The 25,460-nt window shown below is 33.3% G+C and overlaps 2 protein-coding genes across 2 annotated transcripts; both read right to left on the bottom strand.

Annotated features, from left to right (window-relative positions):
- Positions 1–579: 579 nt before the first annotated feature.
- cib3 (calcium and integrin binding family member 3) lies at positions 580–8,184 on the bottom strand. The gene is made up of 6 exons (XM_030159481.1): positions 8,134–8,184; positions 7,037–7,071; positions 6,778–6,889; positions 6,283–6,430; positions 2,725–2,920; positions 580–686 (listed from the first exon to the last, which is right to left on the bottom strand). The coding sequence occupies exons 1-6, from the start codon at positions 8,182–8,184 to the stop codon at positions 665–667; spliced, it is 564 nt and encodes a 187-aa protein (XP_030015341.1). The 3' UTR covers positions 580–664.
- Positions 8,185–9,634: 1,450 nt separating this feature from the next.
- On the bottom strand, positions 9,635–22,423 carry admp (anti-dorsalizing morphogenic protein). Its single transcript, XM_030159469.1, has 5 exons — positions 21,832–22,423; positions 21,589–21,725; positions 17,606–17,725; positions 15,827–16,019; positions 9,635–10,546 (listed from the first exon to the last, which is right to left on the bottom strand). Exons 1-5 carry the CDS (start codon positions 22,157–22,159, stop codon positions 10,128–10,130), a joined length of 1,197 nt encoding a protein of 398 aa, XP_030015329.1. The 5' UTR covers positions 22,160–22,423; the 3' UTR covers positions 9,635–10,127.
- Positions 22,424–25,460: the final 3,037 nt, after the last annotated feature.

Below are 25,460 nucleotides of genomic sequence, written 5' to 3'. Positions count from 1 at the left end.
AGAATAAACAAGTAGGATGAAGTTCCAAAATATACAATATACAATATACAGTGTGGAAAAAACCACTGAGTTAATAGAACAATTGGTGAAATAGTAGGGGCATAATTATTTATTTGACTTTTTAAACAACATTTTTATATTCTTAATGATGCTAAAAACACTTTCTTTGTCGTCCACATGAGTAGACTGTAGTGAGTCAGTGATGGGGTACTTGATCTGATCTGAGGTCAGTTCTCTTAAAAAAAAATCTGGAGCCATTTCTCTTCTCAAGTAGCGCACCATTTTAGAGTATTAAGATAAGCCAAAGGTGGTTAACTTCTACTAACCTGTTTATTAATATTTGATGAATGGGGTATAAATGTGGGCTGATGTGAATAAAGGAAAATAAGTGGCGAACCAATGAGATGTGGGGTTTACCAGTAAAGTTAAGAGAGGATACACTTTTTGAAAACAACAGGATACTGGGATTATTGAAGGGGTTTATATCCTAATTAATAACCTAAATATAAACAGTTATACAAAATATGGGTCTAATGAAGTAAAGTACACACATTTATATCAAAATAAGGTGTAATCTCTCACATTTCACACATTCTGCAGTGTCAGTTCATCCCTCTGTTCTTCTGAACTGAAGGGTTTACATGCATGAGGTCACTTCACTTCCTTATATCCTTATATGGAAGGTGCTGTGAACAGACATAAGAAAAATCACTTAATGATATGAGAATATAGGAAATGTGTATTTTATTCTGTTTGTACTTGGAGTTATACTGCCTTCATGTGCTATGGCACAGGTGTCAAACATGCGGCCCGAGGGCCAAATCCGGCCCGCCAAAGGGTTCAGTCTGGCCCCTGGGATGAATTTGTGAAATGCAAAAATTGCACTGAAAATATTAATAATCTATGGTGTTAAAATCATTTTAGGTAATTTCAGTCTAAAGTGGGTCAGTCCAGTTAAATACTATCATAAATAACCTATAAATAATGAAAACTGCCAATTTTTCTCTTTGTTTTAGTGTAAAAAAAAATAAAATTACACAAAAATGCTCACATTTACAGACTAGCCTTTAACAAAAAAATGTGAATATCTGAAATGTCTTAAGAGAAGTATGTGGAAATGTAATAATATTCTGTCTGTTATTAAATGTTTTGTGTATTTGTAGATCCACTGTGATCTGTAAGTAGAGATTCACATGTATAAATGATAACACTGGTATACAACAAATTTATTGTTTAAGTTTTTTAGCTGATTTAGGATAATTTTGATGTGCTGAATCCAAAAATCACATTAATTTTGCTCAATCAGGTCAACTTTCTGAACTATGCTACATATTGGCTTTTGAACATTTTTGCTTACATTTATGGGCATTTTCACATCATATGATACAAAATTCTTTCATATTTCTTGCAATAAACAAGTTCTGAAGATTTTACTTTTGCCAATTTATGATTAATGTTTTTTTTTTAATATTACAGGTGAATGAAATGGCTTCGACTAGAAGATCTTGCAAAAAAAAGCCTGACGTATTCTGCTACATCTGCGGTGAATACACCATTGTACCTAACAGGAATCAAGTCTCAAGTTTCATAAAGTGTGCTTACCAAACTTATTTTGGTATTAATTATTATATTTTGTGAGAAGATCAAATTTTTCAAAATCAAATTAGCAAAAAAACCTGACCTGATTGAGAAAAACAGATGTCATTTTTGGATTTAGCGGTGCAAAATGGTCCTAATTCAGTTGAAAAAAACCTAGACAACTTGCAAAAAACATTTTTTTGTAACCCAGTGTAAACAAAGGCATAATATTGTTAACATTGCACTTATTTTACTTAAGAATTTTCAGTTTGTTCATATTTCTTCATGTTATGTTCGAGTACAATTCATAAATGTAAGCATTTTCAATACAGAATTTTACTTTTTTTTTTTACTCAAAAGTTCTTATCCTATTATTTATATTATTTTACTGGTCCGGCCCACTTTATATCATATTAGGCTGAATGTGGCCCCTGAACTAAAATGAGTTTGACACCCCTATGCAATGTCATATTTTCCATTGGGAAACTGGGGAAAAGGTTTTGATATATGAGTTGACAAAGTGAAAATAACTTTTGAACTTTTCAACATGGCAGAGAGCAACAAGGGATTCATCTAGAATGATAAACACTGTTTTTATTAACGTCCAGCTGCTGTTAGCTGATAATTTTGCACATTTATAGCATGCACAATTTGCAAAAAACAATTTTACAAAAAAAAGTAGAGTTTGCATGTTCTCCCCGTGTGTGTGTGTGTGTGTGTGTGTGTGTGTGTGTGTGTGTGTGCTCTCTCTTGGTACTCTGGCTTCCAAAGATAATTAATTAATAGGTTAATTGGTTAAGCTAAATTGTCCACAGGTGTGAATGTGAGCGTGATTGGTTGTTCATCTTTGCATATGTTAGTGTATATAATATATGTCCCTGCCATATGAATGAATGAATGAATGAAAAAAAAAAAAAATGCTGTAGCAGATTAATGAGCACGTCCAAAACTGTTTTACCCAAGTAGCAGGTCACAGTAAATTGTGTGTCAGCCATTTTACATTTCACTATGACAACAAAAGCACTTGAACACAACACACTGGTAATTTTGAACTCCCAAGTGGAAAGAATCATCTTTCCGTTAAGCACATGAAGGCAGCATTAGTCTGGATTTCATATTGTAAATAAAAGATTTCCGCTGGAATACCTGAGGAATTCAGGCGCTCGTACAATCATGTGCTGGAAGTCCTCTAGTGACAGACGGCCATCATTGTCCAGGTCAGCCTCGTCTATCACCTTTTCACACACCATCCTCACCTCATCCTCCGTGAGCTCGTTACGTGTCAGTTTATTCAGTGTCTTCTCCAAATCAGATTTGCAGATGAAGTCATCATTGTTAAAATCTGGAAGACAGAGATAAAACAACGACATGCACATTACATATTCTATTCTCATTTTTGGTTGCATAGGGTTACACGTAGACATCTTTTGGAGTAAGACCAGTTCTTATGTGAACCCATGCCTCCTTATCCTTATACAGGCTCCAGCTGTACCTTTACAGCACATGATCTATCCCAGGGGTCTCAAACATGCAGCCCGGGGGCCAAATGTGGCCCACCAAAGGTTCCAATGCGGCCCGTGGGATGAATTTGCAAAATGCAAAAATTCCACAGTCAAGGCTGTGGAACTCATTTTAGTTCAGGTTCCACATACAGACCAATATGATCAACAGTCAAATAATAACAGCAGAATAACCGACAAAAAATAATGACTCAATATTTTCCTCTCAGTTTGATGTGAAAAAATAATTACACTATGCCTAAAAATATTGACAATTTCAAATTTTTGTCTTTGTTTTAGTACAAAAAATAACATTAAATTATGAAAATATTTACATTTACAAACTATACTGTAACAATAAAATGTGAATAACCTGAAATGTCTAAAGAAAATTAAGCACAATTTTAACTATTTTCTGCCTGTTATTCAGTGTTTTGTGTCTTTGTAGGTCCGATCCATAATGCACATGTAGAAAGGATAAGTTGAGGCAGAATATTGTCAAAATTGCACTTATTTTTCTTAAGAAATTTCAGTTTTTTCAAGATATTCACATCTTTTTTGTTTGGATAGTTTATAAAAGTAAGTATTTTCATAATTTAATGGGTTTTTTTGCACTAAAACAAAGACAAAAATTTGGAGTTGTCATTATTTATAGGTTATTATGCTGTTATTTTACTGGTTCTGCCCACTGCAGATCAAATCAGGCTGAATGTGGCCCCTGAAAGAAAATGAGTTTGACACCCCTGATCTTTCCTGTTTATTGTCTTTTATTAATATCGGTCATAGAGGAACAGCCTCCTTGACCCATGACTGAGGTCATGTGTATGTACATCTGTCAGCAGCTGTTAATTAGAGGGAGAATGGTGCAAAACACAGACTGGTTTCAACATTGTGTTTGCCGCTATAACGTCTTCTATAATGGGCTGATGAATCATTTATAACATTCCATACATAGTCTGTCATGCTTACAGCTCTATGACCCTTCACCATGTTACCTTGTCATTAATACAATACAAAAGAGCCTTGTTTTCGACAGGAAAATTAATAATTAACAGTTTGAAAGTGGATTTTTTTTCCTCCAAAACTTGACATTATATTTTTTTATTTTATACTTTATATCAGTGTCTCTGAAGCAGGGGTACTTGTACACTACAGGAAGCCTACCTACTCTTATCTAGACTCATTTGTGAAGGTGAATGGATAAAAAAAAAAAAAAAAAAAAAAAAAAAATATATATATATATATATATATATATATATATATATATATATATATATATATATATATATATATATATATATGAGTACATATGCATTTGTTTTTCAGAAAATAAAAGGATTGCAAATTGATAACACAATAATTTGTAGAAAATATACAATTATTAGTAAACTGGCCATGGACATACATCAGCTGACAGTATTTAACACATTTTGCACTTTACAGTACATAAAAATTAGTTAGCAAACAAATCTGTACCTATTTCACATAAGTAGAGATACATGTTAAAAAGAGTCAGTCTAACAAAGTCTTCAAAATGTAAGCTAACATAAAGAATAATGTTGGTTAAGTTTAAGTGCATCTCAATATAATGTAAAACAAATTAAACTTATCAAATTTTTCAAGTCTAAGCTAACAAAATGCATTTAAAAAAAAGATAAAATTATCCTAATGTAACACTTAATGTTTCATATCACATGCCAGTAACAAGTAAACTGTTTAAAGTAACAAATTCTTCAGTAAGCTAACATAACAAATACGATAATTAGCTAAACATAATGCATGTTTCATGTAGTGAACTAAAAGTAACAGATAAATGCTAAAACAAAAAGGTTACACTAACAGCTGACAGAAAAAGTAAAAAACGGCTAAATGTAGCTTAATGTAACACATACATAAAATAATTAGTTACAATATTTGTCATCACTACCTGAATATAACAAATGGTTTGTTGCCAAAAACAATAAAATAAAGAGCTGAAATAGTATGAATACTATTGAACAATAGACACATTTAAGTAATTATCAGGGTTAAACTGATGTAGTTAGTGGGTCAATAAAGGGAACTTATCTGACTGTGCACTTTTTTGCCTCTAGTTAAAAACATGTTGGGAATCTAATAAGTAAGTAAATAAGTAAACTTTATTTATAGAGCACTTTTCACAGACAGGGAGTCACAAAGTGCTTTATAGTGCAAGACAATTAAAATTTGGTTTAAAATACAATTTAAAATGCAATTAAAATACAGTTAAAATGCAATAAATACATTAAGTAAAATCAGTTTGTAGCAGCCCTGAGCCTGTTTGGATTTAAAATGCCTGCTTAAACAAGAGTGTCTTAAGATGTTGTTTAAAAGTCTCAACATACACTGTAAAAAAAAAAAAAAAAAAAAAATCTGTAATTTAACAGAATTTTCACCGTTTATTTTACAAATTTTTCCTGTATTTTCAAGATACAGGAAAATATCAATGAAATGACAAAAAATTGACTGTGATTTTACTTGTCAAATGTAAAATAACATGAAAAAACTGTAACTGTGAATAACCAAAAAAACTTTTTTTCTTTTTTCACAGAAAAATACAGTTAAAATACATTTGCAAATGTATCATAATTTCACAAATATGTCTTTTCTATTCATGAGATTAAACTGTTAATTTAAAGTTTAATACTGTAAAAAAATGATAATAATAATAATAAAAGAAAATTACTGACAGTTAACCATAAAAGAAGTATTTGTTCTGTAAGTTTAACAAGACTTGTTTGTTAACTGACAAATATCTTGTATAATTATGGGAGGTTTCACAACAAAAATGTTGAATAAATGTATTTTTGTGAATGTATAACATGTATAAGCACTGATAAACTGTCCAAATACAGTTTTTATCAGTGGATTGTACAACTTAGTCTCACTGAAAATTTTATTTATTTATTTGTTTATTTATTTATTGGTAATTTGATTGTTTTACATAAATATTCTTTATTAAACATTAAAAAGTCAAAAAATATGCAAAATCTCATGTAAAGTTAAGGCAAAAAACTGCATTTTAATTGTGGAAAATTACTGTATTTTTATGAGATGGTTATTTTCCGTTATTTTACAGTATTTTTTCAGCACCCCTGCTGCTGGAATAATACCGTTTTTTTTTATATTTTTGTTTTTCACAGTGTGGTCCATGGACCGGAGGGAATGAGAAAGATGAACGCTTTACCATAAATTTTGAAAGCATAATAGGCCTTAAGGTCACGTGGGGCCATCTCACTCAGCACTGAAAACATGTCCAAGAAGTCATCCAGGGTCATGTTTCCTTCGCCGTCGTCAGAGAAAACCTCAGCAATCCTCTGACGAAACGGGTTGTCCTGAACAAAGGGAAAAAAAGGGCTTCTCTGAGTGCCTTGTAAAACTGTATCTCTGAGATCAGTTACAAGTACAAAGTATAATCTTCACAGTCTCACTCTCCCTTTTCATGGGGCAGGTCAGGGGACGGCGCTGCCACCTGTTTACCGCGCTGTCATTGAGGCATATAATTGACCTATTTCCAAGTGTGTGTTCTAAGGAACCCACCAGCATTCTTTAATTTTAGAGGAGTCAGATAACATGTAACCTTTCAAAGAATTCTGTCGATTAGTTCGCTATCAATAATGGATTAGGGAGACACAGGGAGAGCGAGTCTGTGAGTTTGTGTGTGGAGGTCCAGTGGGTCTACCTTCAGCTCTGGCATGCTGCCAATCAGCTCATATGGTAACTTCACATCTGGGTGGTTGGTGTAGTCAAGAGGAACAAGCTGCGGGGCCAAATCCCGATAGCGGTAGAATAGTCTAGAAGAGGAAAAGTGTACTTTTAGTTATGAATTACATAACTGACATGTTCTTCTGAAGTACAGCTGGTAGGTCGTAGAAGGTAGAAAAGCTGAGGTCCCTGCAGAAGAGTCATTTTGATATCAGCAGAATTAATGATATACTCACCTGAGAATTTCTTTTCTGGTAAAGTAAGTACAGTCCTGCAAAGACATCGCCACATTATCAGTACAGTGACATGAAATTATGAAAAAAAAAAACCAATGTATTGAAGCAGATCCATACAGAAGACTGCTAAATTGGGGACCATTATTTAGATACAGGGGTTGGACAAAATAAAGGAAACACCTTCACCTCAAGATGATAATGCCCCAATCCATACAGCTAGAATTGTTAAAGAATGGCATGAGGAACATTCAAATGAAGTTGAGCATCTCGTATGGCCGGCACAGTCCCCAGACCTCAACATTATTGAGCATTTATGGTTAGTTTTAGAGATTCAAGTAAGACGTCGATTTCCACCGCCATCGTCTCTAAAAGAGTTGGAGGGTATTCTAACTGAAGAATGGCTTAAAATTCTTTTGGAAACAATTCACAAGTTGTATGAATCAATACCTCGGAGAATTGAGGCTGTAATTGCCGCAAAAGGCGGACCTACACCATATTAAATTATATTTTGTTGATTTTTTAAGGTGTTTCCATTATTTTGTCCAACCCCTGTAGAGGCAAGATCAGAATATTTGTGACTTTTTGACAGTTTTTAGGTTTTTCACTTTGTGTTTTCACGAATCATCACATGCACACATAAAAAGATAATATGTTCAACATCAATGACTTTTTCACCATTCCTCCACATTATTGTTGTAGTATAATATTCAATTTCCTCTGTTGAAATGTTACAAATATTCTGCAAAATCTATCCAAACAGAATGCTACCGATCAGTTCTGCAAAAACAACAACAAAAACAGATTGCATCATTCATATTAAACTATTCATTTGATGTTATATTAGTAAGCAGTCATTTACATTGTTTGACTACTGGACATCAGATGGTAAATGTCCAGGTACAGTGGGTGGAGGTGTAAAACAAGACAAAATAAATGAAAACAGTGACCCGCTGCTCGGTATCAACGCAGATCATGTCGGTAACTAGTGTCAAAAGGACAAACTTCATTTATAAATGAGTGAGTTCAGTAGATTCATCCACACACACACACACACACACACACACACACACACACACACACACACTGTTAACACCAACCTGATACGCATCTAGCTGTTGTGCTGTAAAGATGGTCTGTTTATTCCCCATGTCTGCATACAAACAGCAGCTCTCAGGTCCATTGCTGCTCCACCATGAGGTATAAGTGCTTTTTTAGGGTGCGTGGTTATGTCAAGATATGAAATGCTGGGACAAAAGAAAGCCAGAGCCAAAGAGGAGATCGGGTGTCGATCTGCCACAGGACCCTTTGGTTCCCATGATAATGGCAGCATTTCATCGTTTTCTCCATTGTGAATAGCAGCCCCTCTGACAATGAGCAAGGGCTGTCGTCCAGCATCATGCCAAGTGGTATCAACCCCCTTTAGTGCCACTCTAATATGGCCAACGCCTCGGTCACTGCTCAGGTTACACTCTATAGAGGCAGGCTTTTGTCACGGTCAAAGAGGGTTTTTGATGGGAGACAGCTTTTGTTTTAAGCGTATTTGATATTTGGTCAATATTTGGTCCGAAATATTTCACGGCTAAAATTTACTTAGGGGGTCAAATGAGTGGCCATTTTTGTCAAAAAAGAAAAAAAAAAAACTCATAAGAAATGCATAGAACTGTGTTGAAATAATGCTAATACATTTGTGCTCAGACTACTGATATTATTTGACAGTGGAAACTATATTTTCAGAAATATTGGATTTTGAATAGCACATGTATGTGAAAACTTTTGCTGGTGGACGGACGTGACATTACCCATGATGATCTGGTCAGTACCAGTACTTTATTAGTAATAAACTTATAGACTTACTATTGCTAATTCTCCTCTTCTTCATAAATGTTAGTATTGTGGGTCTAAAACAATAACAGCTGACACAAAAACACAAAATGTGTCAGTGGACGGATGTGACATGGTTGTTACAGATCCCATCATACTGATGCTCGGCAGCCAAGTCACCGTTTCAACAAATGATCCCTGTGCAAAAACTAGGATCAGAATTATTTATTGTATAGTTTATCATCATACTAAAGAGTAAATAACAATATAGAATTGTTATTTCTTGATAAAAATGCTTATTATTAGAAAACTGTTGATTTAAAAAGTGACAAGTGACATTCTTAATGTATGTATTGGCGTAACATAAACAGGATGGATCAGCACCATACTCCATATTGCAACCTGTAAAAATAAAACATATGATATGTAGGATAGAATCTTGTAAATCTTAAACTGGAGAATCTAAAAGAACAGAATATTTGTTTTTCAGGTAAATTCATTTAAAATATAACTTGGCCATTTGTGACATGAAAATATAGCATTCATTTTTGACCTGAAAACATAGTTCATATGACCATCAACATGTTGCAACAGAACTGAAATCCTGTAAATTTGCACAACTTGCATTTACCAACACAAAGTTCCTTTAGGGATTCACTTATATTGATTTCTTATGCACAAAGACATAAATAAGACCTGTAAGCAAATTTTAGCCGAATAGTAAAACACTGAGAGGGCAGATAAAATCTACATGCTTTTTCTTATGTAAGGTGCAGTGAGTATTTTCACAGGATTCTATTAATACTGTTAAAGAATCTGAATACTCCACAAATTCAATAACACTTTATTAAAAACATATTTTAATACACTAATATCTAACACTACTTTGACCTTCTGTACAACATTTAGATAGATAGATTTATTTGTCCTTCACAGGAAAATTGTTTTCACAAACCGTACAGCCACAAGAATACAGCACATCACTCACAAAACATATGACATAACACAAGCCAAAAACAGTAACTGTACACCATATAGACGCCCAAAGCAGCAAAGACAACAATTTATTCTGACTATAATAATAAACACAAACATAAAATATACACATTTACATCTTTCACAAAATATCATGTCCATCACTGCCATATATTATAATTTTTGGTTATTTACATATATTACAATGTCACATGTGGGACTTGGCATAACAGAGTCAGAGGGCAGCTGGTTGTTGAAGGACCAAACCCCAAAAGTAGTGACTTCTGAACGGAAGTCAGTGGCAGCCGCAGCTTCCCGCCACCATGTCGTTGTACTGTTTAAGCACCACATTCTCATCATCGTCAAAATAGAGTAGGTTGATGGAGAAGAGCTTGTCAGGTACGCAGCACGGCATGTCGATGCCTTTGATCAGCTTCAGGGCGTTGATGATGGACTGGACGGTGGCGTGGTTGGTAGGCATCATGTTCTGACCCAGCGGGAAGGGGCAGGAGCCTTTACAGTGGTAAGCGTTGTAACCCCGCGGGGACACGATCCAACCTGACCAGCCGATCTCCTCGAAGTCCACGTACAGGGGTAAACGCTGGCAGGACATGGACGCACCTTCCTCTTCGCTTTCGTCCACTGAGCGGACGCTGCGGGATGACGGACTGGACAACAGGGGCCGGGGGAGGTTGGATGTGGCGTCGTTTGGATCTGGTAGAGGAGGAAGGGGAAGAGTTTGTTAGGAAAAGGATTTGGAGGAAAAGTAGTAGTAGTAGTAGTACAGTCTACTCTCGTTATACCGCCAACTTCCGTTCAAGGCCAAATTGGTGGTATAGCGAAAATGGCGTTACAACGGGTTGTGTCCATAATGTGCATGTCTTTACTATATGATGTCTATGCTGCCTCCGTTAACCCGTTCTAATTGCGTTTCTAAATAAATCTTGATTCTCTTATGTTGTAAGGGATCATTTAAAGTGGGGAAACATTTTAAGCATTATTATACCGTGTCGGGAAATGACACCCCATCATCTTGAGGCTTTGGCTTAATCCCACGTCCTCTTCCCGACATCCTGACCTACTGAGTGTTCTGCGATAAATGAACGGTGGCCCGTCCGTAGACCTACTCGTAGCTTGTCGCGATCAGCGTCTGGCGCGTTTGTTTCAGTGCATTGTTAAAATTTATGTGTACTCGATGGCAATCACGCTGGCGGTATAACGGTCGGGAAATCAATGGTATAAGTGTTGTTTGTGCATGGAACTGGGCTGGCGGATGGCGATAGGCGGAAATGGCGGTAGCTAATGGAATAATGCATTGGGGATTTTTGTGCAATGGTTTTGGCTGGCGGTGAGCGAAAATGGCGGTACAACGGCGGGCGGTTTAACAAGAGTAGACTGTAGTTTATTTTGAGCGCATAGAATCATCAGATAACAAAGAATCATACAACATGGTCAAAAAAATAAATCAATACAATTTTTCTGCGCTCAAAAAGGAGTGGGAAGAAGTATAACTTATTGACTCCCACCCCCTTTTTACAAACTAATTACACTGGTCTACAATTTTTTAGAAATTATCTGCTTCAGAGATTAAATGCGCTAAATGTTACGTATTTTAATAAGATTAATTGGAAAATAAATGACAAAAGTGCCGGTTTGCTGATGTTTTCAAGGTATATGATTAAGTGTTATTACACATATACAGGGTGGGGAAGCAAAATTTACAATGAACATTTAATTGTTTTTTCTCAGCAGGCACTACGTCAATTGTTTTGAAACCAAACATATATTGATGTCATAATCATACCTAACACTATTATCCATACCTTTTCAGAAACTTTTGCCCATATGAGTAATCAGGAAAGCAAACGTCAAAGAGTGTGTGATTTGCTGAATGCACTCGTCACACCAAAGGAGATTTCAAAAATAGTTGGAGTGTCCATAAAGACTGTTTATAATGGAAAGAAGAGAATGACTATGAGCAAAACTATTATGAGAAAGTCTGGAAGATACTATTAAAGAAGAATGGGAGAAGTTGTCACCCCAATATTTGAGGAACACTTGCGCAAGTTTCAGGAAGCGTGTGAAGGCAGTTATTGAGAAAGAAGGAGGACACATAGAATAAAAAAATTTTCTATTGTGTCAGTTTTCTTGTGGCAAATAAATTCTCATGACTTTCAATAAACTAATTGGTCATACACTGTCTTTCAATCCCTGCCTCCAAATATTGTAAATTTTGCTTCCCCACCCTGTATATTGGTTTATGTACATTCATATAATAGTTTTATAAATCTTCCACTAAATAGAACCTGTAAAGTAAATGCATTCTAATGTGCAGACAGTTTTTTGAAGTAGATCTTGTAGCTCTGAGACAAATATTCCTTTTGAGTCAAACCCATTCTCTCGTTAATTCTTGAATTTCACATTTTGACCCAAGGCTGTGTCTTGGAAAGTTCAGCCAAACAACATTTTTTTACTTGATTTTTCTTTATCAGTGACTCTCATGTGGTAAAATTTCATTACTTTTATTCTGGAAGCATTTTCCTTGTAGACCAGTGTAATCAAACTAGATCCGCTTCCTTTACTTTAACACACATTTTCCTCTGTATTTTTTTTTACAATAACACAAAAAAAACATCCATACAAACCGGTCATATACACTTTTTTAGTCACCTCACACAATCAGATTTGCATAATCAACCGTTTTTAATATGAACTATAATATTTATGTGCACTTTAAATATTTACTCCAAATACAATTATCAATAAATATGATAGTATCTTCTTATCATGATAACCAGTTAACTACAGTAATATCTTATATTATTTGTACTTCTATAATGTTCTATATTTTGTTATTATAGTGGATTTATACATCCTTTTAAATGCACAAATTGAAGAAGACATTTTTAAGTTTTGCTCCAGATTAGAAAAGTCATTTTGTAATTATTGTGGATGTTGCTGTTTAAGTCTCTTTGTTTGGATATGTAGGAAAATGCTCTCATACATGTACCACTTGACTGTTGTTACCTTCAGGTTCCACTGCCTTTGAGTGTTGTACTGATGCTATTTTTGCTTCTTTTTTTTCATTTGTTTGCTACTATCATGTTTTGTTTGTGTGTTTTTCTTGTTTTTTTTTTTTTTAATTAATATCTGGTATTAATATCTAGTAGGATAAGTTGTAAATGGGTATTATCATATTAGTGTATATAGGAAAAAAAGATGTATGATATTTTTGTACTACAATTATTATTACTGTTATTGTTTTTATTATTATTAGTAGTAGTAGTATTAGTAGTATTAGTATTAATATTAGTATTATATTAATATTCATACAAAATAATACTTGCTATATAGTGATCATAAGGAATAGAAATTGGGGGTAGGAGTACATACGTTTTTTTTTTCTTCCTACTCCTTTTCGAGCATGTATAATTTCATTTCATTTGTTTTATTATTATTATTATTATTATTATTATTATTATTACTATTATTACTATTATTATTTTTATTTTTATTTTTATTTTTATTTATTTATTTATTTATTTATTTATTCATTCATTTTGATTTCATTATTTGTTTGCTTATCAATCATTTATGTACCAGTACTTATATTTTGTTAGTTGATTTTTGTTTTGATTTCACTGTTGACATGTTTGAAATAAAGATTTCATTCATTCATTCATTCATCATACTATTCTGTTCTGTTCTATTTGGCGTCTTTCTAAATAGTTTCGCCCACCCTTTCCTCATTTTGAAATGGCATTTAGATGTCTAAGAAGTAGAACATCTGATAAATAAATATAAAATGTAGCATGTTCACTGTAAAGACTTAATAATTACACTGCTAACAAAAACTGAATGTCCTATAACTTTTCAATTAAAAAAAAAAAAAAAAAAAGGACTAATCTTAAGAAATTTACGAAAAAATGTAAGGCTGCATATCATTTGATTTGTATTTCTGTTGTTTTTACTTTAGATTGTTCTTTCAGTAATTTTTTTTTTTTTTTCCCTGTGTATTGTTTATTTCTGGGGAGGTATTTAGATTTGCCGTTTTTGGCTTCTATCCTGTCCTGCACAATGGTATTACTTGCATGAAAATTATTGTTTTGTTTTTTTCTCTCTTGCTGTTTATGATGTGCAAATAAATAAAATAAAATAAACAAATTACTAAAAGAGCATTAAAATAAACTGAACATTATTAATTTGAGAATCGCGTTCATGTGAAGTTTGTGTTGGAGTCAAATCATAATAGAAACAGACTTATCTCGCAGTATGTGGCACTACACACTGTTGTCGTTGTTGTTGTAGAGGGAAAGAGAAAAGAGGCACTGAAGAACAAAAGAAAGAAAAGAAACAAGGAAACAACCCTAGTCCAAAAACACTGAAGTCCATGTACAGGCTGTTGTCATGGAACCGAGACAGCTGTTAGCTTAGAAATGGAGTTAGCGAATGTCCTCTATATGATGAACTGAGAGCCTCTTTGTTTAACCCTTTCATGCATGAATTATGAGAACCTTAAACAAGATTTTTCCTAAGTGTTTTTATTCCTCTTTAGGCATGAAAAAAACACTGCAACTGATTTTTTTTTTTTTTTTTATGAACCGATTTTTCATGGAAATGCAAAAATATCCACTCAGCTGGACATCATGAGTTTAATTTTTGAAGCAAAGAAACCTGCATTTACTAATATTCTGTGTGAAAACTATGAAATATTTTTTTCAAATCCTGCTAATCTGATGTTTTGTCACATTTTAACATACTCTAATATTAGTTATTACTCACTTCATGGAGATAATATGCAAAAAAAAAAAAAAATGTTTAAAAGAAAATAGTTAATTAGTCTAATAACAATAACATGACTTACACTCAAACATGTTACTGCAGATCAGGTTTATCAAGAACAGCAAAGTTACAGCAATGGTACGTTCGCTTTTTTGGCTGATATGGAACTAAAACAGTAAAATCCATGAATATATAAGATAACAGCTTTGAATAGCTGTCCACTGTAGTTACCACTATGCATGAAAGGGTTATTGACATGTTTATCCAAAATCCTGATATGTTCTGGAGCACTGATGATAACAAGATGAAATAGTTGTTTAGTTCAAATGTATATAAATTAGCATTATTTGTTTGTAAAGCCTGGAAAAAGCAGCAGATGTGTTTGTTTAAATAGGTCAGTACATTGTCTTGTTTATATCTATTGTGCCTATTGTCTGGTATTTGGTGTTTGGTTTGTATTTTTGGGGTCTTATTAGTCCATGTAAGGGCTGGACATATTCTTTTGCAGGACACAATAATAAAATTTCATTCATTCATTCATGTCAGAAGATGTTGGCTAATAATGCTAACTCACGTGAAACAGACTCCAGCTAAAACTTCACATTAGCATATGAAATGTAACATATGAAACTTTAATTTCTTAATATATAGTAGATCTTACTTTAAATAAGCCTTTCTGTTGGGTTTTCATGTTTTCAGAAAATCTCAGAAATGTCATTGCATCACAACAGAAAACCTCTCCAGCTTAAGTAAACAGGTAAATTCATATCATTATTATCACTATATCACAGCTATTTCTTTGGTGTTTTGATATTTTGGAGAGGTTACACTCACAACATGGACTGCTGTCATCAATAGATGGTTTTCTAATGATGATTTATTATGTGTGTGACAGTATTTTTGCATTATGATGACAATAGATGACCCAGCAAATGTCCTGTTAGCTGTAAATAACATCATATAAGTGTTTATCATTGAGGTGGAGGATGAGGTCCCATATTTAGGATCAGTGCTGCTTAGCAAAATGTCAACAGTATGTTTATTATCACTAGGCATAGAATAGAATAGAATAGAATAGAATAGAATAGAATAGAATAGAATAGAATAGAATAGAATAGAATAGAATAGAATGCCTTTACTGTCATTATACATCTGTACAACGAAATTAAATTAAATTACTGAAATTGTAATATAATGTAAAACAAATCTCACCTGTGCTTTCAAGAGGTTTTGAGGAGCGGCGGCCATCATCGGTGAAAAGCACCAACATGGGCTGTTTGCTCTGATGGTGATTGCGTCCCGAAGCGAAGCGGATCAGCTTCATATCCATCGGACTTCCACCGAGGGTCTGAACCACCACATGGAGGCCCAGGTTACTGCCCTCATCCAGCATCCAGGAACGCACCTTTGTGAAGAGGTTTGTATAAGCTGAATTTTACTTTTTGTTCTACTGTATTTTTATGATAATAGTTAAAAAAATAAAATAAAATAATTTTCAATTTAACCTATAGAGACCCAAACAGCCACCAGTGATACAAACCATCTACTGATCTAAACTGTTTAATACAGGGGTGTCAAACATGCGGCCCACGGGCCAAAGGGTCCGGTTCGGCCCCTGGGATGTTTTTGCCAAGTGCCACAATCTTGAATTGAATTAAGCCAAAAAAAAAAAATTTAGCTTGAATTAAGGAAAAAATCTTGAATTAAGCCTCCCAAAAAAATCTTCAATTAAGTAAAAAAAAATCTTGAATTAAGCCCAAAAAAAAAAAATTAAAAAAATCTTCAATTAAGCCAAAAAAAAAAAAAATCTTCAATTAACTAAAAAAAATCTTCAATTAAGCCAAAAAATAAAAAAAAATCTTCAATTAAGTTTAAAAATTTTCAATTAAGCCAAAAAAAAAAAAAAAAAATCTCAAATTCAGTAAAAAATCTTGAATTAAGTCAAAAAAAAAAAAAATTCTTCAATTAAGTTAAAAAAAATAATCTTGAATTAAGCAAAAAAAAAAAAACATCTTCAATTAAGTTAGAAATATATGTTGAATTAAGCCAAAACCAATTCTCAATTAAGTAAAAAAATCTTGAATTAAGCCAAAAACAATCTTCAATTAAGTAAAAAAAAAATCTTGAATTAAGTAAAAAAAAAAATTAAATAAAAATCCTCAATTAAGTAAAAAAAAAATCTTGAATTAAGCCAAAAAAAAAAAAAAATCTTCAGTTAAGTAAAAAAAATCTTGAATTGAGCCAAAAAAAATCTAGAATTAAAAACTTAAATTTTTTTCTTTGTTTTGGTGGCAAAACTAACATTAAATTACGAAAATATTTACATTTACAAACTCTCCTGTAACACTAAAATGTGAATAACTTGAACAAATATGAACAACCTGAAGTGTCTAAAGAAAATTAAGCACAATTTTAACAATTTTTCTGCCTGTTCCTCAGTGTTTAGTGTCTTTGTAGATCTGATCCATAATACACGTGGAGAAATGAGAAGTTGAGGAATAATATTGTTAAAATTGCATTAAATTTTCTTACATTTTTAAATTTAAATTTCAGTTTTTTCAGGGTTTTTTTTTGGGATAGTTTATAAAAGTAAGTATTTTCATAATTTAATGGGGTTTTTTTTGTTTGTTTTTTTACACTGAAACAAAGACAAAAATTTGGAGTTGGATCAATGACAGTGGATGGAGACACTTGTTTTCAGATTCAATTATCAATATCTTTGCTCAAAAAGGTTTTTTTTTTCTTCATTTTTCTGTTTTGACATAATTAACTTTGAATTTACTCTGAGTTTTCATGAACATCTACATGCTCTGTGAATTAAATGTAGGACAATACATGATTTACACCAAAAAATGCAAAATACGGACAATATTATTTTAAAAATTAGTGATAAATCAGTTAAGAAAGGTAGAAATAGAAAAACATTCATTTGGAAACTGCCACAAAAGTAGCACTGGGTTGTTATGGGTTAAAGGAAAAGTGTTAACTTACTGCTTGTGTAATGGTGAAAACCTCCCAACCAGTGGAGTGGACTGGGATGAGTCGAGAAGACAAGAGCTTTTTGTCCTGTGTGCTGTTGGATTTGCTGTTGAGCAGCTGATAAACACTGACCTGAAGGAAACAGAAGAATTTTACAAACATCCAATAGAAAAAATAAAGTGTGAGAAAGCAGTATTAAGATCTTTAACTTAATGAAAAAAAAAAAATCCACTGCAAATAAATTAGATTACAAACCTTCCTTATATGTTAGAATTATCCCATGTACTTATATATTATTACATTATATATTATGATCTTGTTAAATTTTCCTGCTGCATTAATGTGTGTTCATTTTACTGCTATAGATGCTGAGAAAAGGTTGAGCTCATTTAAAGTACTTTAGAAACTGCTGGTAATTTAAGTATCACAATCTATAACATCACCTTATGTTTGTTGTGTTGCTGTCCTATTAGAACCACGTATCTTTAAAGTCAGTTTTTCACAAGCTCAGAAGAACAGGTGTATTTTCAGCTTTGTGACAATACATTTTCCAGTTTAACCCTTTCATGCACAAATTATGCAAACCTTTGTCAAGATTTTTTTCTTGAGTGTTTTTATTCCTCCTTAGGCATGAAAAAAAAATTGCGCTTGAGTTTTTTTTTTTTTTTTTTTTTCATGTAGTTACAAAAATGTCCATGCATTTAATTTTTGAAGTAAAGAAACGTGTTTAACCCTTTCATGCATAATGGTCACTCCAGTGGACAGTTCTTCTCCATCTGTTCTCTTGTATATTCATGGGTTTTGTTATTTTAGTTCCATATCAGCTAACACAGTGGACACTTATGCATCATCCCATACGCTGTAATTCATACCATTACTGTAACTTTGCTGTTCTTGATAAATCTGATCTGCACTAACATGTTTCAGTGTAAATCAACTGTTATTTGTTAGGGAAAAAAAGTTTTTTTTGTTTTTTTTTTTGTATATTATCTCCATGAAAAGAGTAATAATTAGCATTAGAATATGTTAAAATGTGAGATTAAAATGTGAGATGTCAGATTTTATTTCATTGTTTTAATATCAATTTCTGATATTGGGCTTTAAACACGTTTCTTTACTTCAAAAATTAAAAGCATGGACATTTTTGTAACTCCGTGAAAAAAAAAAAACAACTTGATCACACTGTTTTTTTCATGCCTATGGAGGAATAAAAACACTCAAGGGAAAAATCTTATCTACGGTTCTCATGGTTAGTGCATCAAAAGGTTAAAACCCAATATCAGAAAGTGAGACAAAAACAATGAAATAAAAACATTTTAATCCTGCTAATCTGATGTTTTCTCACATTTTAACATAATCTAATGATAGTTATTACTCACTTCATGTAGACAATATGCAAAAAAAAAACAAAAAAAGAAACTTTTTGTCTTACAAATAACAATTGATTTACACTCAAACATGTTACTGCAGATCAGGTTTATCTAGAACACCAAAGTTGCAGTAATGGTATGAATGTCAGTGTATGGGATGATGCATAGGTGTTCACTGTGTTGGCTGATATGGAACTAAAACAACAAAAACCCATGAATATACAAGAGAACAGCTGTAGAATAACTGTCCAGTGTAGTGACCACTATGCATGAAAGGGTTAAACATCCAAATACTGAAGATTAAAGAAACTTGAAGATATGTGGTTTTCCTTTGGGAGTAAGTGGATGTTTGTTTGTAATCTAAACAGTAACTAAAGCTATCAAACTCATGGGGAGAAGAAAGACAATAAGATGCAATAAAAGTAAAAGTAAAGTAAAAGTAAAAGGCTGTGGAACGTGGGAATATACAGTCGTGGAAAAAATTATTAGACCACCCTTGTTTTCTTCTATTTCCTGTTCATTTTAATGCCTGGTACAACTAAAGGTACATTTGTTTGGACAGTTATAATGATAACAAAAATAGCTCATAAGACTTTAATTTCAGAGCTGATATCTAGCCATTTTCCATGTTTGTTTGTTTGTTTTTTTAATAATAACCACATTTTTTTTTTAGTTCTTATATCAATATCTATAGCATTGTACTGCCAAAAACAGTGCTTTTAGGTATTCCATGTTATTTTTTCTGTCTGTTTTAGTCACATGATACACATAGGAGTTAGTATTTGATTGCACACTGGAAAAAATCAAAATTTTACCAAGTGTATTTTTTCTCATTTCTAGTCAAAATATCTCATCACACTTAGAAAAAGACATAATCACCTGAAGAGTAACTTTTCAGTGAGATATAAGAACTTATTTTTAGACAATAGACCTTGAAAATGTTACGTCAAGAAATCTCACCAAGATAATTTTCACGTGTTCCACTGTCAGATTTTTTCGTTTTCTTTTTTTTTGCTTAATTGAAGATTTTTTTTTTTTTAATTAATTTTGGGATGGCTCAGAGCGAGAGTATAATTTTTTGCATTTATCTAAGGTCATCATTAGGTACATCCTGGGGGGAAATATGTTTAAATTTACCTTTTATTATTGAGTCAAAAAAAAAACTGGCAAAGTGTCAGGTACCAGAATGTACCCAGTTTCATAAAAGCACCCATTTGTGTAGGTTTTCTGCATTTTAGGTTTAAAGTTATACACCTGTAGTTATTACATCTATTTACTGTTTATAAAACTTTATTGTGTCTTGGAAATGTAAAAATCTGCCAATGGAACAAGTGAAAATTATCTCGGTAAGATTTCTTAAAATAACATTTTCAAGATCTATTGTCGAAAAATAAGTTCTTATATCTCACTGTTTAGCTAGTTATGTCTTATTTTAAGTGTGATGAGATATTTCGACTAGAAATGAGTAGATTTTGATTTTTCCCAGTGCATAACTATTGTTTTTGATGACTTTTGATGGTCTAATATTTTTTTCCGCTAGTGTATAAGTCATTTGCACAGATTTAACCCTTTCATACATACTGGTCACTCCAGTGGACAGTTCTTCTCCAGCTGTTCTCTTGTATATTCATGGGTTTAGTTGTTTTAGTTCCATATCAGCCAACACAGTGGACATTTATGCATCATCTGATAAACTGCAATTCATACCATTACTGTAACTTTGCTGTTGTTGATTGGTTCTTGAGTGGAAATCAATTGTTAATTGTTCTTTTTTTGCATATTATCTCCATGAAGTGAGTAATAACTAGTATTAGAATATGTTAAAATGTGAGAAAACATCAGATTAGCTGCATTAAACATGGATTCATTTCACTGTTTTCATATTACTTTATCATATTGGGTTTTAACCCTTTCATGCACAAATTATGAGAACCTTAGTCAAGATTTTTTTCTTCAGTGTTTAGCCATGAAAAAAACAATGCGATCGAGTTTTTTTTTTCTATGGAGTTACAAAAATATCCATGCATTTAATTTTTGAAGTAAAGAAACGTGTTTAAAACCCAATATCAGAGAGTGATATGAAAACAATGAAGTAAAAACTTTTTTAATGCTGCTAATCTGATGTCTTCTCACATTTTAACATATTCTAATGCTAGTAATTATTCACTTCATGGAGATAATATGCAAAAAAAAAAAAAAAAACCTTCTTGTCTAACAAATAACAATTGATTTACACTCAAACATGTTAGTGCAGATCAGGTTTATCAAGAACAGCAAAGTTACAGTAATGATCTGAATTACAGTGTATGGGATGGTGCATAAGCGTCCACTGTGTTGGCTGATATGGAACTAAAACAACAAAACCCATTAATATACAAGAGAACAGCTGGAGAAGAACTGTCCACTGGAGTGGACAGTGCATGAAAGGGTTAAATACATGTTTCTTTGCTTCAAGAATAAAATTCATGGTGTAGCTGAGTGGACATTTTTGTAAATCTATGGAAAAAACCCTCAATCTCATTGTTTTTTTCACGCCAAAAAAACCCCCCCAAAAAACAACTCAACTATAAGGTTCTTATAATTCATGCAGGAAAGGGTTAAAGTGCTTGGCCCATGTCTGTATACCTGGCAGAAATGGTGTCTGTTAAATGTCAGGGTCGCCTGAGGTCTCAGCTTAAACAGATGAAGCTCAGCAGTGAGGATCTTCTCAGCTCTGGAAACAGTGGACAAGTTGAACCTGAACTCCACCTGTTCACTGTGCACTGCAAATGGAAATGACACCATCAGAACACACTAATACTACATTACATTTGTCAGTTGGAAGCATTTACATTATATTTACATGCAGGAAAAAAAAAGTTGTCTTACATTTGTCAAAGAAACTCCGGACAGTATTTCCTTCCAACAGATAAGGGTCCTTGGTCACACCGTCCACATCTGCCACTGTGTTGTACAAGTCGAGCATGTACTGAGGGGGCTGCTTGTGTCCGTGGATAGCAGGGGTGTCGTCCATCCCAAAAACCTCCAAAAGTCTTTTGATCGCAGCTGAGCGCACTTCCTCAGACTCGTTCTCCACGGTGAAGTGATCCTCCAGGTAGTTGAGGGAAGGCCGTGCGTCCGTGGCGCACAGCAACGTGACCAATCCGATCCCAAATAGCAGCATCTCAAAGTAGTGAGTAGATGTTTTCTGGTGCATGGTGGTCCTCAGTCAGACAGCAATTCCAAGTCGGAGTGACTGATGGCTGAAGGAAGCTGCACTTTTTATATCAAATGCCCCCGGTGTCTCCTCAGAGCCCCCGAAGCCTCAGCAAACAGCAGTAAACATGCTGTTTGGTCGCAAATGTAAATCACCAATCAGCGAATGTAAAGGGAGACTAATGGTGGTGTTAACAAGGTGTGAACCCGATTGTAGATTTTATTCAGGTCTATTGTCCTCATGTCTGCCAATAAACGTTCAAATCAACTTTGGAAAGCGCTCGGTCCTTCCACACGAGCTGCAGGATCGATTTTGTTTTCAGATATGTCAGGTTTAATGAATGAAAACGCAAGAAATGTGGATACAATACATTAGGAGCTCATCTCTAGAGGAAACGCACTCACCGTGGGAGGTTAAGTGCGTGTAAATGAATCCATTAAATTACAATAATGGAAACCGTGGAAACCAGTTGCTTTGGTAAAAAAAAAAAAAAAGAAAAAAAAAAAAAAAAGGCAGGTGTCGTTGGTGACACTTGGCGAGATTTCCGTAAGTGTTTGCGCACCTCCAGCTGGATAATCATCACATTTGCAACTAAGGACTAAAAATGTAAAGCCATCTCACCTCATGTGTGGGCATATACACAGAGATGCCCACCCTAAAGCTTATAAATAATTAAATCCAAAAGAAAACATTCATAGCAGCAGAACACATGTTCAATAAGCAGTTCAACAAATGTTTTGTGAAAGAGAGGGAGGCTATGATTTAAGGGGGAAGTTAAATTTAAAGAGTCATAAAAGTTTCTGTATCACCATCTGTGGAGTAAAATTATGGAACAAATTGTGTGTGGAGATAAAACAAATATCAAACATAATTCAGTTTAAAAAAGATATTTAAAAAAAAAATGATTCTTGAGAGGTACAGTATTTAATAATGACAATGAGGCCTGTTTGTTTATGGATGATGTTGCACTGATAAATCTGCTGGAATTATTGAAGAAAATGGTTGAATTGTTGAGTCTGTTTGTATGACTGTACTGCCATGATCATATTGTTGTGCGTAATTCAGTTACTGCATTATGTATTTGTTGTGGTTCGATGCCAAAATTAGGAAAATTATATTGTTTGATTCTTGTATCAAGTTAGTGATAAAGGTGTAAAAGCACTGAGGGGTAGGATTAAATAAGTTTATACTTCTTATAATATTCAGACTTGTATGTGCTGAAGATAGATTCTGTCCATTTCAATGTTTTATTTTGCTTATTTTGTTTTGTTTTAATTTTTTTTCTTTGCATGTTCGAAATAAATAAGTAAATCAAATCAAATCAACACCATAAAAGTACGGTGAAGTTGATTTTACGCACAACTGGATCTTCAAATTCAAGACATTTCCACTGAATAGATTCCTTTTAAACATTTACAACAGTGATATAAATAAGCATGCTTCATGGCATTTGTTTTTCCTTTTCATTAAAATGTGTTCCCTTCCTAGAAAATACAGAAGTAGCGCACGGTGTCATCATGTGCTTTTGATCTTTTACGCACAATTACGCACGGGCCAAAACACACATTTGAGGCTGAAACGAAAGTTTGTTCCCCCTCCACTACAGAGATCAAAGTTATTCTGAATGACACCTTGCAAGCACGTCATCATACAATCTCTACCCTCAAGATGACTGAAGGAAAAAAAACACACACAAGTGTTGTTTCACACGTTGATATCAAAATGAGGAACCACTAACGACTTGCACATGTGCTTTCTCAAAGGGACACTTGGTGCGGTGTTTTTATTTGCAGTAATTCATCAAAGCTCCTTTGAAACCTTTGACCGTGATATATATTGATGTTGTATTTAACATTCCAGGAGTCTACTGGACCACCTATATCACTGTTATTTGGGTGCACAGGGAATTTGCCTGAGTAAAATTTGCTCAAATTGAAGAAACTTTTACTTTCCTCAGATAACATTTGGTCACTCTCTAAAAAGAGTAAAAGTTACTCTTTGGGTAGAGCTCTCCAAACTCAATATAGAGCCAAATTTACTCAATATAAGGCCAAATTTACTCTTTTTGAGGAAATTACTTTTGACTCTGGAAACAATGCTCAGTAATTTTTTTACTGTGTGCTTCTATGAAACTGGTCCCTAAAAACAGGACATGGGGGCTAAAAATTCCAACCAGATGTAAACAAATGTTACGAAGCAAGTTTGGAAGCACTTTGGGTCTATTAAAAAAATACTTACTGAGATAAAAGAGAAACTGTTTTTCAGATAAAACACATCTTTATATTATTTTACATTATATTTACTACAAAAATCTGCATGTAACACAGTCAAAAGGACACCAACATTAGGCCCTACTATTTTCTTTTTTAAAATATCTCTTTATTCTCTCACATACATTTTAGGAATTGAACTAATTATGCAAGGCAGAGTGTTTGACAAAAATGACCACGGTTGCAAAATCATTTGCGATTTATATGCGTTTAACTGGGCAGACTCTGCATGTAATGCAAGTGGACACGATGGGTTACATACAAAAACCTAGAATAATACTTCTGATTCATGAAAAACCCACATGTCTGGATTAGAAAAACCACTAGAGTCATCAAATTTAACACAGTGTCTTTGTTTATAACGCTATATAAAACCATTTACCGACATGTTTTCTGGATCAAATGCACTTACACATAGGTAGTTTTCATGTCCTAATTTTGGTCCTATTTTTTACCCAAATATTTGATGAAAAAAAATACATTAACCCTTACATGCATGAATTATGAGAACCTTAATCAAGATTTTTTTCCAGAGGGTTTATATTCCTCTTTAGGCATGAAAAAAACAACAGTGTCATTTAAAAATTTTTATGAACCTATTTTTCATAGACTTCCAAAAATGTCCACTTAGCTGGACATCATGTGTTTGATTTTTGAAGCAAAGAAACATGTATTTGCTGATATACTGTGTGAAAACTCTGAAACAAAACCATGTTTAATGCTGGAAATCTGATGTTTTCTCACATTTTAACATACTCTAAGACTAGTTACTACTTACTTCATGGAGATAATTTGCAAAAAAGTAAAAAAAAAAACAAAAAAAAAAACAGTCTAATACCAATTAGCAATTGATTTACAGTCAAACATGTTATTGCACATCAGGTTTATCAAGAACAGTAAAGTTACAGTAATGGTATCAATTACAGTGTTTATGATAATGCATAAGCTGATATGGAACTAAAATAACAAAATCCATGAATATACAAGAGAACAGCTGTTGAATAGCTGTCCACTGTAGTGACCACTATGCA

Source organism: Sphaeramia orbicularis, chromosome 17, assembly GCF_902148855.1.
Source record: "Sphaeramia orbicularis chromosome 17, fSphaOr1.1, whole genome shotgun sequence".
Classification (NCBI taxonomy): domain Eukaryota; kingdom Metazoa; phylum Chordata; class Actinopteri; order Kurtiformes; family Apogonidae; genus Sphaeramia; species Sphaeramia orbicularis.
Note: the sequence above shows the minus strand (reverse complement) of the source record. Positions and strands in the feature narration are given on the sequence as shown.